General features: G+C 45.7%; 1 protein-coding gene across 1 annotated transcript in view; it reads left to right on the plus strand.

Annotated features, from left to right (window-relative positions):
* Positions 1–13,697, plus strand: part of USP39 (ubiquitin specific peptidase 39) — a 33,728-nt gene extending 20,031 nt beyond the window's left edge. Inside the window, exons 10-13 of the mRNA XM_051974378.1 lie at positions 2,989–3,131; positions 8,349–8,484; positions 9,229–9,315; positions 12,817–13,697. Of these exons, the coding sequence (XP_051830338.1) occupies positions 2,989–3,131; positions 8,349–8,484; positions 9,229–9,315; positions 12,817–12,864 (414 nt within the window). The 3' untranslated portion in view covers positions 12,865–13,697. The remainder of the gene's footprint in view (positions 1–2,988; positions 3,132–8,348; positions 8,485–9,228; positions 9,316–12,816) is intronic.
* Positions 13,698–13,944: the final 247 nt, after the last annotated feature.

A 13,944-nucleotide genomic window follows, 5' to 3' on the forward strand; every position in this document is an offset into this window, starting at 1 on the left:
TGGAACTGGTTGAATGACTCGAGTCCAGTGGTAGTCATTAATGGTTTATTGTGAACCTGGAGGTAGTTTTCAGATTTACTACCCCAGAGATCTGTCCTTAGCCCTTGGCTTTTATCAGTCATTTAGATGAAGGTGTAGATGAAATGTTTCTCTACTCTTGAAACTCTGACCACGGATAAGGGAGCATCTTGCTTAGAACCAAGCCACTCTGACGCTTCGCTGTTTTTTAAAAAGTAAGTTACTCTTGGCCCCCACGTTGTTATTTTCTAGTTCCCTAGTGTGGTTGTCTTTTCCCCTTAGAATATAAATTCCGTGAGGGCAAGCATTGGCCCTGCTTGCTTGCAGGGCTTAGGGGTGAGCTCAGTGCCTGGTAGATATTGCACTCATTTCATTAGGTGTCAGATTTTCCAAATGGCACAGAACTGCTAGAGAGCCAGTATGTCCGATGACAGACATGAAATCCAGAAATATCTTGACAAGCTAGATCTAAAATCACTAGAATCTAATAAAATTAAATTTAATAAAAATAATTGCAAACTCCTCTATTAAAGTTGAAAAAACATCAGCTATCAGCAAGAAAAAGGCCTGCCTAGTTAGTAGCTTGTGTGGACAAGATCTGGGGTTGTAGTGGACTGTGTGGTCAGTATAGGCTACCAAGATGGGGCAGCTATGAAAGAGTCACTTTGGCCTTGGGTAACATTAATGGCAGATGGGTGCTAAGAGCAAGGAAAGGGCTGACCGCATGGGGCACGTTCTGTTCAGTCCTGGATGCCCCATTTTAGGAAGGATGTTGACAGGCTGGGAAAGTATTTTGAGGGGAAGGAAGATGAGCAGAATAGTAGGAAGCAGGAGCGGAGCCCATGCCAGGTGCGTGTGAGCTGAAGGAACTGGGGCTGGTTAGCCTAGAGAGACAAAGAACACAGTATCTGCAGATGCTTGAAGGACAGGTGTATTAAAGAGGTGACTCTCCTTGGCTTCAGAGGGCAGACCTGGGAGCAATAGATAGAAATCGTGTGGGCTCATGTAGAGGCTAACTGTCCAGACAGAATTTTAAACCACATTGTCCGAGAGTGGAACAGGAAGCCTCTTGAGGGACTGGCTGGGTCCTTGTTTGTATTTTGTCATGGGGATTCTAATTTAGACTTGTGTGGAATGAATTTATTCAGAAGCTCCTTCCAGCTCTGGTTCTGCCTTATTCAGAAAAACAGACCATCAAGAATGACTTCCCTAATCGATGGATGGAAAAGTCTTTGTTTTAAAAAAAATCTTTCTCACAGCATCCAGTGCCCAGTGGGATACAGATGGAGCTAATGCCTTTCAGGCTCCCTGAGACACTGCTGTGAAGTCATTCACCTGCCCCTGACTTTGTCTTGGGAACAGACTCAAGAAATTGGCCATCCTGGCTTCAGTTATCCATCTGCTCTTGGGCCTGTGCCGTCCTTCATCCACTCGTATCCTGTCTGCCATTTTATTCCTTAGCATTGGGATTTTTGTCCCACTTTACTTGACTCTTAAGTCTTTTTATTCTGATAACAAATGATAACTCCAAAATGTACAAAGTAGAACGGAAAAGGAGGATTTCTATGCGTAACTGTAATTTCTAGTTTTGTGTGTGGCCTTTAACTCCTGTTTGTTTTGCCTCTGTTTCCTCTCCCACCAGCTGGTAGCCAGGGTGCTGGCCTCCAGACTTCCGTGGGACCTGCTGAGGTTACCATTTTCAGGGTTGATTGCCTGGCTCTCCATTGCACAGTGCCAATATGCATTAATGATTTACAACAATACTTGAGGATGTTTAACTTATTTCATTATCTAGGTAATGCTCCAGGATGACAGATTGAGAGATGAAGGATTTAAGGTTACCCAGCTGGTTGGAATTGGAGACTAATTCCTGAGAGTTCCCATCTAGTCCAGGGACCCCTTTTGTTGTTTTTGCCTTTTGTGTCCTTTCCTAACCTATCCTTTTCTTCCCCTCCCTCACCTCCAGGCCTGTCTCAGCCTTTTTCCCAGTCCATCCTTGGAATCAAACATCAGATAAAAAGCCTTCTTCCTTATCTGGATTGGGCTCTGATCACTTCCCCTTCCTCTTCCATTTTTTAACCACTTTTGCATTTAGTCTGTGCTTTCTGATGTGCTGCTTCTAAATATTATGTTATGCTTTTGTTTATTTCAGCTGGATTATAAACTCTGAATGGAGGAATAATGTCTTCTGTTTCTTTTATGCTCCTGTTTTCCACATTAGATGTTTATTAAATTTGGGTTCATTTCACTTCAGAATCATAGCAGCTGAACTTCAGGAGACCTTTAATGGATCATCCAGCCCAACCTTCCACCTAATAATACAAAACTTTCTTCTGGAACACTTCCAGAACACTATTTATTTTTTTCATTCTTAGACATGAGAACTGTTAGAAAGTGCATTCTCAAATAGAATTAACATCTGCTTCCTAATAATTTTCACCCCTTAATTTTAGGTTCTTCAAGGAATAACACAAAAATCTCTCACATGATGGGTTTCCAAGAGGTTCTCCCCTGGGTTTCTTTTTCTTCAGGTTCAGCATCATTGATTCCTTCAGCTGTTTTTCATGTTAAGAGAGTTTTCAGACTGACAAACATGTTTGTCAGGTTTGCCAGGCTCTGTCTTAAAATCTTCTTAGAACTAGATACTATCTTCTGCCTGAAATGATGAAATTATTATTTAGCATAATTTGAACCCTGCATTTCTCTTGGAACAGTTGAAGACCAGCTTAGGTTTTTCTGTAGTCCCAAGACAGATTGTTAGTCCTCAGCCTCTTAATCTTGTTCTGTACAATTAATAATCTGGGATTCAGTTTATCTGTAAAATAAAAGGGTTTGGACTTACGGCCTATAAGAATCCTTTGTGCTCTAAATTTGTCATCCTCTTTGTTTTCTATGCACCTCTTGCTAATGAGTCTTCCTTCTTTGTTCAAATATCTTAACTCACGAGCTCAATCTCTCTCCTCTCCTCAGGAATACAAGACGTACAAGGAGAACTTTCTGAAGCGTTTCCAGCTCACCAAACTGCCCCCATATCTTATCTTTTGTATTAAAAGGTTCACCAAGAACAACTTCTTTGTGGAGAAGAACCCGACCATTGTCAACTTTCCCATCACGTGGGTAACAATCCCTTGTACTCTTCCCCATCTCTTTTCCTTCAAGAGGATTGGAAACTATAAATATTTTTAGTTAATTTTTGAGTAGGGATCAACCCATCTTTCAGCAGATTCTTCATTCAGACTGGGGATTTTCATGATTAAGAGGGTACAGGATGTCCTGATGGCATTTTGGGGTGGTCACAGAAGGGAACAACTGACTTGGGATAGTTGGCACAAGAGAAAAGGACTTTTGGTTTGGAATTGCAGGGCCCCCTCGGAGCTTTGTAAGGTTCATCACAGATGTTGCTTCTCACCTTTCAGGTCAGATTGGCTGGAAAGTTTCTCTGCCTCAATCTGAGATGACGGATTTTTCAAGCTTCTCTTTAAGGTCATGCAATGAGTGCCTCTGTGACACATGTAACAAGAGCTTAACAAATGCTTATTGTACTTGATAGAAGAAACATGGGGGTCCATGTTGTCAGTCAGTCATTAGAACCCTGTGTGGAACAGCTTATTATTATAGAAATGTGATTGGACCTTGGAGCAAATAGTAATGATAAACTAGGTACCATAGAGTAGTGTGGTCTGGGAGAACCCATTTCAGCATCATCCGTGTCCACTTGAATTCTTGAGGTTTTACGTTCTCTTAGCCTGCTGGGCTGGGCTAAGGGAGAGAGAACGGGGCTTAGGAGGCTCACCCAGTGCAGCCGCCGTCTTTGATAGGCCTGTAGTTTTCTGTACCTAGCCTGGAAGCACCAGGATTAGGTCTTCTCAACACTAGCACAAGAGAGTGCCTACTATGTGCTAGGCACTTTACAAAGCATACCGTTGATTCACTTCTTTAATTAAAACTTTCCCATTGCTGAATTGTCTCAAGAAAAATAATTAAATGGCTTGGTTATCTTTGAGAAAGAAAATCCCACCTTCTCTCCACCTTCTTTCTTCCTTTCTATATAGTTTTATTTAGACTTTGATCAGTAAATATATAGCTTTTTGGCAGATAGAATGGTTTCTGCAACTCAGTTTTCTTAAGACTATTAGTCTTCGTTTTTTTCAAATGGCAAATTCTTATGTATACATTTTCTTTCAGGCCTGGAAAAAAGGTCCTTCTCACTGCCTTTCTTGTTGACTCTTGTCTATCTCTGATTTTAATCTATTTCTCCTTTTTCTATGTGTGGTATCCCCCAAATCTTAAATTATCAAAGCTTGAAATCACACTGAGACTTTGGGGGCACTGATTGCATGGCATAGTGGAGAGTGTTAGACTGAGATTTCTAATGCCTGCCTGCTGGGCAGCTTCCACATGAGCTCCGTTAACCTGGACCTCAGTTCTGTCATCTGCAGAATGGGGAGGTTGGATTAGAGGATGGCCTCCCAGGAGACTGGATAGGAGAAGGGGGGAAGCTGGAGGCCAGGGCCCAAAGAGAGGGAGAGTCATTCTCTTGTCAGATCCCTTCTGCCATTTATCCTCAGCTTTGTGGATGGGATGGGGAGCATGCGGCTTATAGTGTCAGCTAAATGGAGAAGTGCAGAGCTAGGGACACAAGTGTGTCTCCCGGAGGTCAGTCACAGTGCTTGATCCACATCGTGATTCCTAACATGCTGCACCATCTGCTGTCAGTCCCTTCTTCTGTTTGTTTTGCCTATTGATGCAGTTTGTAGAGCTGGTACCTAAGCAGTATTGCCTTTTAGCAGTTGGGTCTTCTTGGAGAATTGAAGAAATATATACCACTTTGCTTAAACAATCAACTTACTACTTACAAAGCATGGAATTTTAAATAGTTTTTTTAAGTTTTAAATTTTTTTGATGTCTTGTGTTTTTACATTGGTGGTGGTTCTTTGTTCTCAAAGAGGACCAAAACGACATCACTGATCAGACCGTTAGGAGCTCAGAGTGCTCAGCCACAGCTTGGCCACAAGCAGTCCCTATGAACGTTTGGGGTAGACTCTAACTGTATCTTGCTTTTCTTCTAGACTAATTCAGCTCTGCTTTGCTGTAGAGCGCGGCCGCTTCTCTGATAGGGGCTCGCCATCCTGGGCGTCTCCCATGTCATACAATCATAAATCAACCAGACTTTTTAGTTTTTCCACAGCAATTTGGACTTAATTAGTACTTTTCCTACTCTTTGTTTTTAAGAAGCTTGCTGATGTTCTCTCAGAACTTTGACAAACCATCACCAGCTTGAGTATATTTATGACTTTTGAATCTTTTGACTATAGTCTTCTCTGTTCAATCTTCACAGCTTTGCCCTGAAAGAGCTTAGGGTTTGTTTTTTCTTTAATCAATTAGTAATCCTTCTTTGGCTTGGTTTGTGCTTTTAGCTGGTATGAAGATGAAGGCCAGTTTTTTTCCTCTCCTCTCAGACTAAATGGAACCATAAAACCTCACATTGATGTTTTCTCATTTCCTCTCTGACTCTGATTCCCCAAGAACTTTGGAGCCCTAAAGGATTGAACTCCTTGGCATTTGTCCTGGGCTTGTTCAGGCGTGCCTTATAGCTGTTCTTAAGACTTGGATTACTCATTAAGTCAGCTCCTTCGCTATCTGATAGGTCATTTGCCCAAATAATATCTAAAATGACTCAAAAATCCCCAAACCACTATTTAGTCATATTTTTCTTTTAAATTTTAAAAAATTGATTTTTTTTTACATTGCCCAAATTTTCCAGTATATTCCTTTTCCTTCTTTAGGAATAAAGAATGTTATGTGTGTGTATATATAAAACTTCTGTTCAACAAAAGTCAAATCATCAGTCAAATCCAATGTTATACATAGTGGAAGGAGATGCATTCTCATGTTTCTTCTGTGGGACCAAATTTGGGTATTGCAATTTTTTTACTTTTTATTTATTAGAATTATTTATCAGAAATATTGTGCACATTTACAGGTTCAGCTTACTTTATTTTACATTAGTTCAGGTAAGTTTTCTCATGCTTCTCTGAATTGTTTTTTTCATTTTTTTAAGCTTTTTTCCAGAGGATGGTTATTTTTTTGCCTTTTTAAAAATTTTTCTGGTTATACGTGCACACTGATTTTTTTTTTTTTTTTTTAATAAATACACATTTCTTTATGAATCATTTTGGGAGAAAAAAATCAGAACAAAAGGGAGAAGCCATGAGGGGGGAAAAAACAGAAGAAAAAGAAAAAAATAAACTATATTCATTTCTTACAGTACAGTCTACAGATTTAGGAGCTCATTATTCCTACTTTTCAGAGCTTCTACTTTGTTTCTGGTCCTTTGCTTTTATAAAAAATGTTGCTATAAATATTTGTTGTAGAAGGGACCTAGAGGTGGGATCTTGGGGTTAAAAGGAATCAACATTTTGATTATTTCCTACAATTTTCAAAATGATCAGACCACTTTGTAGTTGTTCCAGTAGTGAATCAGTGTGGCCTGTCTTCGCAACATTAACTTCCTATATTTCGTCATTGTTGCCAGCATGTATCATTTGGGGTGAAAATGTCAAGAGTAGTTTTTTGGAGTGGGTTTTTCTGTGGTTATTAATAGTTTGACTTTTTTGAGAACTGCCTATTTATCTATCTTTTAAGAAGCAGGCAGTTAGGTAGCCCAGTGGATAGGGTGCTGTGCTTGGAGTCAGGAAGACCTGAATTCAAATTCAGCCTCAAACCTTTACCAACTGTATGATCTTGAGCAAGTCACTTAACCTGTTTGTCTCAGTTGCCTAGTTTTTAAAATGGGTTAATAATAGCACCTGTCTTCCACACTTATGAGGATCAAATGAATTATTTGTAAAGTAGCGTACCTACTTTACCTAGCACAAAGTAAGCAGTATATAAATGCTAGCTATTTGTTATTTTTATCAGCAGCAGCATCGTATTTGGTCTTATAGATATGTTCTCTACATATCTTGCATATCTGACCCTTATCAAAGATACTTTTGCTACAAACTATTTTTCTCCAATTGACTGCCTCCCTTCTTATTCTAGTTGCATTAATGTTCTTATACACGTTTTTTAAATTTATGTAATCGAGTTTGCACCCACTCACTCAGTGCCCCCTAAATCTCTGTCTTGGGCTCTGTTGTCCCTGTGCCATTTCTCTTGGCGATCTTATCCTCTTCCCCAGATTTTGTGATCGCCTTCATGCAGGTGCTTCTTTGCTCTGCTTCCCCCAGCCCTCATCTGTACTGGTCTTGTTGTAGTCTTCAATCTCCAACTGCCTTTTGGACATCCCGAATCAGGTGTCCTGCAGACAGTTAAACCCAGCCCGTCTGGAACCAATCTCCCAGTCCTTCAGGCCTCATCTGCCACCTTTGTTTTCAGTAACTCCAGGGGTCCCCTGTCACTTCTGGGCTGAAATATAGTCTTCTGCTTGTCATTCACAGCCTTCATAACCTGACCCCTTCTGCTTTTCCAGTTCCCTTTTGCCTTTGTGGTTGAGTTGTTTTCAGTCATGTCTGACTCTTCATGACCCCATTCGGGGCTTTCTTGGCAAAGAAATTGGACTGCTTTGCTGTTTCCTTTTCCAGCTTGTTGGACAGACGAGGAAACTGAGGCACACAGGCTGAAGGGACTTGCCCAGGGTCACACAATTAGGAGTATCCAAGGCTGATTTGGACTCAGGAGCTGAGTGTCCCTGACTCTCTGGGGCTCCCAGCGCCCTCCCCGTGACTTAGCCCTCCAAGTATACTGTGACCAGGGACGCTCCATCAGCCTCTGTTGCCACCCTGTGCATTCTCGCTGGCCGTCCTGCACACCTGAGTCCTCTCACCTGCCTGAAGACGCCTGCTAAGGGCGGTGCCTCCCTCTGCTGTTTGCCTCCAGGCTATCTTCTCCCTGGTTGTCCCCATTAGACTGATCTCCTTGGGGCAGGGCGTGCCTTCTGCCTTTGTCTCCCTGGTGCTAATTAGCCCAGAGCTGGCACAGACTTGGTGCTTGAGAAATGCTTCTTGACTTACTCTTCTGTGATCGCTTTTATTCCTTTTTGGGTTAAGGGTCCATCTCTGAACTGGAGGTTGGGAGAAGATCTCATCCTCTTGTTTTAGGATTTGCCTTTGATACATAGAACACGGCTTCATTCTGAGCTTATGGCGGTAAACGGTGTGTTCTAGAGGTCCTGGTGGGATGAGGTGGGGGGGCGACGTGCCGTCCGGGCCTAAAAGGCATAAATGGAGCATCAGGAGATGTTCAGCAGCGGCCCCCCCGTTTGGGTGGTGTTCGGGCTGTGTACTGTGTGTCAGCCTGACCTCTTTCATTGCTGCTCTTGGCTTCAGAAATGTGGACCTGAGGGAATATCTGTCTGAGGAAGTGCAGGCCGTGCACAAGAACACCACCTACGACCTCATCGCCAACATCGTGCACGACGGGAAACCTACCGAGGGCTCCTATCGGATCCATGTTCTTCACCATGTGAGTGCAGTGCTGTCCCGGGGATGTTGGCAGGGAGCTGGCCTGGCAGGGTGAAAGGGCCCCAAGGCCTGTGATTGGCCTCGAACTCTGCTTCCCAGCCCTGAAACTCCACGGGTCTGTGGATGCACAGGCAGGCGGTGAGTGCTTCTGCAAGAGAAGCAGCCCTGGCTCTGGGGGCGCCCTCAAGCCTGTGTGCTGTGAGGCCTTCGGCACAGAGCTGCTCCTGAGAATGAGCGGGCGCGGCGGCTCTCCTTTGTCCTTTGCTTTGTTCATTGGCATCCAGAGGTCTTTAGTCTGCTCTCCATCTTCTCCTGCACACATCGGTTATCAGTTGCACAGGCTGACATCACCCGCCATCCTAGCTGGGTTTGGTAATTCAGAGGTGGCAGGATCAGGAATTTCCAGTGAGAAAAAGAAGCAGAGGGAGCGTCTCTTCTCTGGGGTTGACCCAGATTGGCTGGATCTACCTGTCTGGGTTTCTGCAGTGGCATAGAGGAAGGGGGAGAGGAAGAATACTGCCCCAGAGCCCTTTTGCTTGGATGGCATCCAGCAGACATCAGGCTCCCTTTAATGACTGTGCATGTCCTCACTCCTGCTCGGGGCGTTCTTTTTTATTTTTCCTGGGATTTTTTTAAGCCTTTGCTTTTGAGCTTTGTTCTTGGCTCTGTAATTGCTTCACTCTTTTGGTTTCAAGGGATTACGGAATCCTGCATTTTTTTTTTTTTTTCTTCTCTCCTTCCTTAGGGGACAGGAAAATGGTATGAACTCCAGGATCTACAAGTCACTGACATCCTTCCCCAGATGATCACACTTTCAGAGGCCTACATCCAGGTAAGAGTGGCTGCAGAAAACCCCCCAAACCTCCTACTGAATAGTTTGTCAGAATGCATTTCTGATCCACGTCGCATGGGATTGAGTAGGGTATAATTGTTTCCTGCATCTGGAATTGGTGCTGATGATGAGAGGCTGGAGTCCTTAGTGAATTTAAGAACAGCGAGCCTTTCTAAGTGAGTTCAGAATCAGTCACCCAGCAAGTATTGGAGTGCGGGCTGTGGGTCCCCATCTGTGCAAGGCAAGGAGCGCTGATGCTGAAGACGTTGCGCTCCTACCTTCACTCTCAGGGAATTTGAAATGTAACCCGAGAGGCGGCTTAGTGAGCACCGGATGCTCTGCCAGCTCTCAGGAGCGCTTCGGGTGGGAGTCCTCGCAGGCAGATTGAGACATTAGTGTTGAAGAAAGCAGTTCCTTCTGCTTTGAGCATTAAAGAGGGAAATCCTCCAGGGCTGGAGGTAGGCGGAGAGCAGAGAGTGTGGGGCAGTCAGAGATGCTAGCATTTCTCTGGGCCTGAGGGAGAGGGAGGGGAGAGGCTGCGTGTCCAGTGTGCTAGCTTTGAGAGGGCGATGCAAAGCGGGACAGGCAGGCGGAGAACAACCATCTGCCATCACCGGGCACAGCCACGGAGACTTGTTGCAGTTGAGAAAGTGATAATGGGCCTCCCTAGCTGGCTGGCACATCCTTAAAACAGCTCCTGTTTGGTGCTGTACCTGTCCAGTCTTCCCAGAATCAGAGTTTTGGAGAATCAAGGAAAGGCTGCAATGCTCATGGAAGGATCTTGAGAGGGGAAAAACACACTCTCTCACTCTCTCTCTCTCTCTCTCTCTCTCACACACACACACACACAGACACACACACACGTTCATTATACTCCCCTCTCTGGCTGCCCTTCTCTTGTCTCTCTCCAGCCTATCAATCTCCTTAAATTATGTTGCCCAGAACTGGCCACAGCAAACAGGGCAGATGTGGACAGGAGGCGCTCGCTTCCCTGTTCTAGGGAGCGGCTATGACAGGAGCATTCTAAGCTCTCATCTAATTGCTGACTAAGAGTGAGTTTGCAGTCCCCCAGAATGCCCAGATTTTTTCCCAAACGATTTCCATCTAACCCTCTCTCCCCCATCTTGTACTTGTCTGGTTTGTGTTTTTGTGCCCAGTGCTTTACATTTATCCCTTTTTTCCCATCTATATCTTTATCCAGTTTTTAGATAAAAGTCTTAAATGTCACAAAGCCAAGAACAGCTCTCTGGGATCTTCCTCCAGAGACCTTCTCTATAATGACAGTGAATTGGGCTATTTAGACAGTTCTGAGTCTACCTTTTTTCTTATCTAATACAGATCTCTCAGTCTCCTTCCGAAGCACAGGGGCTGGGACTGTATCAAAAACTTTACTAAGTCCTAGGGAAGCTATAAGCCATCAATTTGTTTAGTAATTCTGTCCAAAAAAGGAAATAATTTCTTGATGCAGCCGTGTTAGCTCTTTTATAATCATTGCTTCTCTAAAGAAATGTAATCATTCTTTAACGATCCATTTTAGAATTTTTCCCAGGGATCGGTCAAGCTCGTGAGCCTGTAGTTTGCTTGCAGACTTTGCTCTCTTATTTAGAGGACATTCACCTTTCTCCAATCTTGTGGCACCTTGCTCTTTCCTGTGAGCTTTCAGATATTGTCTAGCTCAGCAGTGCCATCTACCAATTCTTGGAGCATCTGAAGGTCAGCTGGGAGCTCTCTTACTCCCTGCTTACTTATATTGGGAATTGGCTTCCTGTTGGTTTTTTGGTTCCTTCATTTCCAGTGCAAAGATCATCTTTCCTGAGAAATCAGAAACAATGTAAAAGTTGAGCAGCTTTCTTCTCTCTGAAATCAGATTATCATTGTCTTATTCCTTCTTCAAAGACCTGCCTTTTTTTTTTTTTAATTCTTTTTTCCAGTATAACTTTAGCAGCTCAACTTCCCCATCATCCGTGGCCCATTTTGAGCTTTTGTTTCCAGATTTTCTTTTTCCAGGATCATGTCATCTACTTATATTTTTTTCTCTTATTACCTGGCTTTGCCTTCATCCTTCATTACCTTCTTAAATCTAAGTTGACTAGAGAATGCCCTGTGCATCCACATCAAGCTCTTTAAACAGATATCTTCCATTTACCTCCTCTTTGAAATTGCTTCCTTTTGTTTCTTTGAAACAGAAGAAAAAGAATTTCATTTTTTATCATTTTTCTTCTTCCCTGGGCTCTGACTCTTGAAAATGCTTCAATGGAATCCTACCTTTATTCCTTTGAGCCCTCTGAAATCAACTTCTCTCCAATCTAGGATGTTTGTCAGACTGTTGATTTTCCTCCTGTCACTAGCACTGGGATGCAGTGCTCAGCCCTCAGGGTTCTCAGCAGTGCTATCCCAGTGATCAGCTTCTTGTAAGATTCAGAACAGACTTTGCCCTTGTTCATTTTGGTGTTTGAAATGGAAGTGAAAGGCCCCTGGGGAGGATGTGAGCTGCTCCTCTTTTGCTAAAGAAAGCTCTCTGGAGTTGAGGGGGCTTTCGTTCCATTGGCTTAGCCTTTGGGGATCAGCGTGACCTCAGGGAAGCCTCTGGTTGGAGTATTAGTGACAGAGAGCTGTGGGTCACAGGAGCGCCCTGCCCTCCCCCTTCCTGATGTCCCAGAGAGAGCTCGGCTTTCCCCGGAGAGTTTGTAGGCTGTTGTGTCCTGTCCTGTGGCAGGTTCAGGATTTTGGTAAAGCAAGAACCTGAAAGAGCGGTTGGAACAATGAGGCCATCAGACCTTAGGGTAGAGGGACTTTGTAAGATCTGGATGAGGGTTTCACTGCATTCAATCCACCACCTGGATTGGTCCAGGCCAGGACTGCCCTTGGGGATGGCCTTTATCTGATTAGAGTAAGGGGGACATGCGGCTTGGGAAGCCATGGACGGGATGGAGGAAGCTCTAGGAGAGCGGAGGACGAAGATCAGCCCCAGGGGGTGGGAGGTTACCTTTGCCGAGGACTGGGAAGCATAAAATGGTTCCAGAGAAGGGTTGGGTCTTCCTGGGGACCTGGGGAGCGCCAGGGTCCAGGAAGTCGGAGGTGGGAGCTGCGGTGCAGAGCCCCATGGACAACCAGAGAGGTCGGCCTAGAAGGTGACATGAGTCACTTAGGGTGGGGTATGAGCCTGGGGGAAGGATGTGGGCCGGCAGGGCTAAGGGACGTTGGATGGTCTCTGGAGATGAAGGCGGCTGCCAGGGGCGGAGGAGAAGGGGAGAGAGCCTGCCAGCCGGAGACAGGGAGGGTCGCGGGAGGTGGTGATCCTGGCGGGTGGGGGGGGCGCAGGGACCCCCAGGGGTAGCGGCTGCTCAGGGGGGCAAGAGCAAGGAGCCCCTCCTCTTCTTCCTCTGTTGCTTCCCTTGCAGCCCAAGATTCAAGAGAGCTTGGAATGGGAGTGAGAAGTGAGGAAAGGGGGGGAAGTGGAGGGGGCAGCCCCTGAACCTGGGAATCTGGTGTCTTTTACAGATCTGGAAGAGACGGGACAGCGACGAGACCAACCAGCAGGGGGCGTGAGGGGCCTCCAGCCGGCTGCCCCTTCGGCCTCCTGGCAATCCCATCTTCCCTTCCGGCCTCCTGAGGCTGGTGCCCAGGGCAGATGTAATTTATTTCTTACCACTTACCTGCGGGACCTGAGCAAGAGCAGTAGTCGTGCCCTGCCCACTTCCTGTCCCAAGAGCGGCCTGGGCCCCCCCCCCCCCCCCCTTTTTGATAGTCTGTGTTCTGAAGCAGATTAAACGAGTGCTGTTTTTATGCCTGACCTGCCAGTGACCCTTCCTTCCTTTTCCTCTTGCCCACTGTGGGTTACACACCTGTGGTTCTTCCCCATTGACTCCCAGTCCTCCCCCTTTGTATGGAGTCTGGTGGAGTGGGCAGAGTTCTGGCCTCGGGTCCTACAGACCTGCCACTGACCCACTGGCCCTGGCGCCTCACGAAAACACTTGGCCTCCGGGCGCCCGGCACCTCCCCAAGCCAGCTTCCACTGGGGGACGAAATCAGGTCTGGACCCCAAGGGCCAGCACCTTAAGGCTTACAAAGCACCTTGGATAAGGCAGGCGGCAAGCTGCCCCCCATTTTTTAGGTGAGGAGTCGGACTCAGAGACTCAAATGGTCGCTAGGCCAGTGGTGTCAGGGCCCAGGAGGCTCTGGCTCTTTGCCATCCCGCTGTGCTGCTCTCAGCCCCATCCCCAAACTGCCCAGGGGTCTTCCAAAGGAGAGGGACCCGAGAGAGCACGAGGCTCCCAAGGGGGAGCAGACTGGAGCCATCAGTCACGGGGAGCCTCTGGCCAGCTGAGTTATCTTAGCCACCAAAGGCGCTTGCCATCTAATAAAAAGAGCCATTTTCTCAAGTTTTTTCTTAGGTTTGTCTAAAGTAGGAGTGGAGATATCGCAGCTCTGACCTTACATCCACCTCTCTGGACTCGTGCTTAGTCATACGGTCCTGGAGCTTCAGGGGCGTCTCGAAGCCTGAAGGTCCCTTCTAGCGGCGGGCATCTGACCGAGGCCGGACAGTGGGAGTGCTTCCCTTTGGGGAGGGCTTTTCCTCTGGGGGAGTTCTTCTTTTGAGCCGGCTCATCAAACATTTATGGGTCAAAA

The sequence above is a fragment of the Antechinus flavipes genome, chromosome 2 (assembly GCF_016432865.1).
Source record: "Antechinus flavipes isolate AdamAnt ecotype Samford, QLD, Australia chromosome 2, AdamAnt_v2, whole genome shotgun sequence".
NCBI lineage: Eukaryota > Metazoa > Chordata > Mammalia > Dasyuromorphia > Dasyuridae > Antechinus > Antechinus flavipes.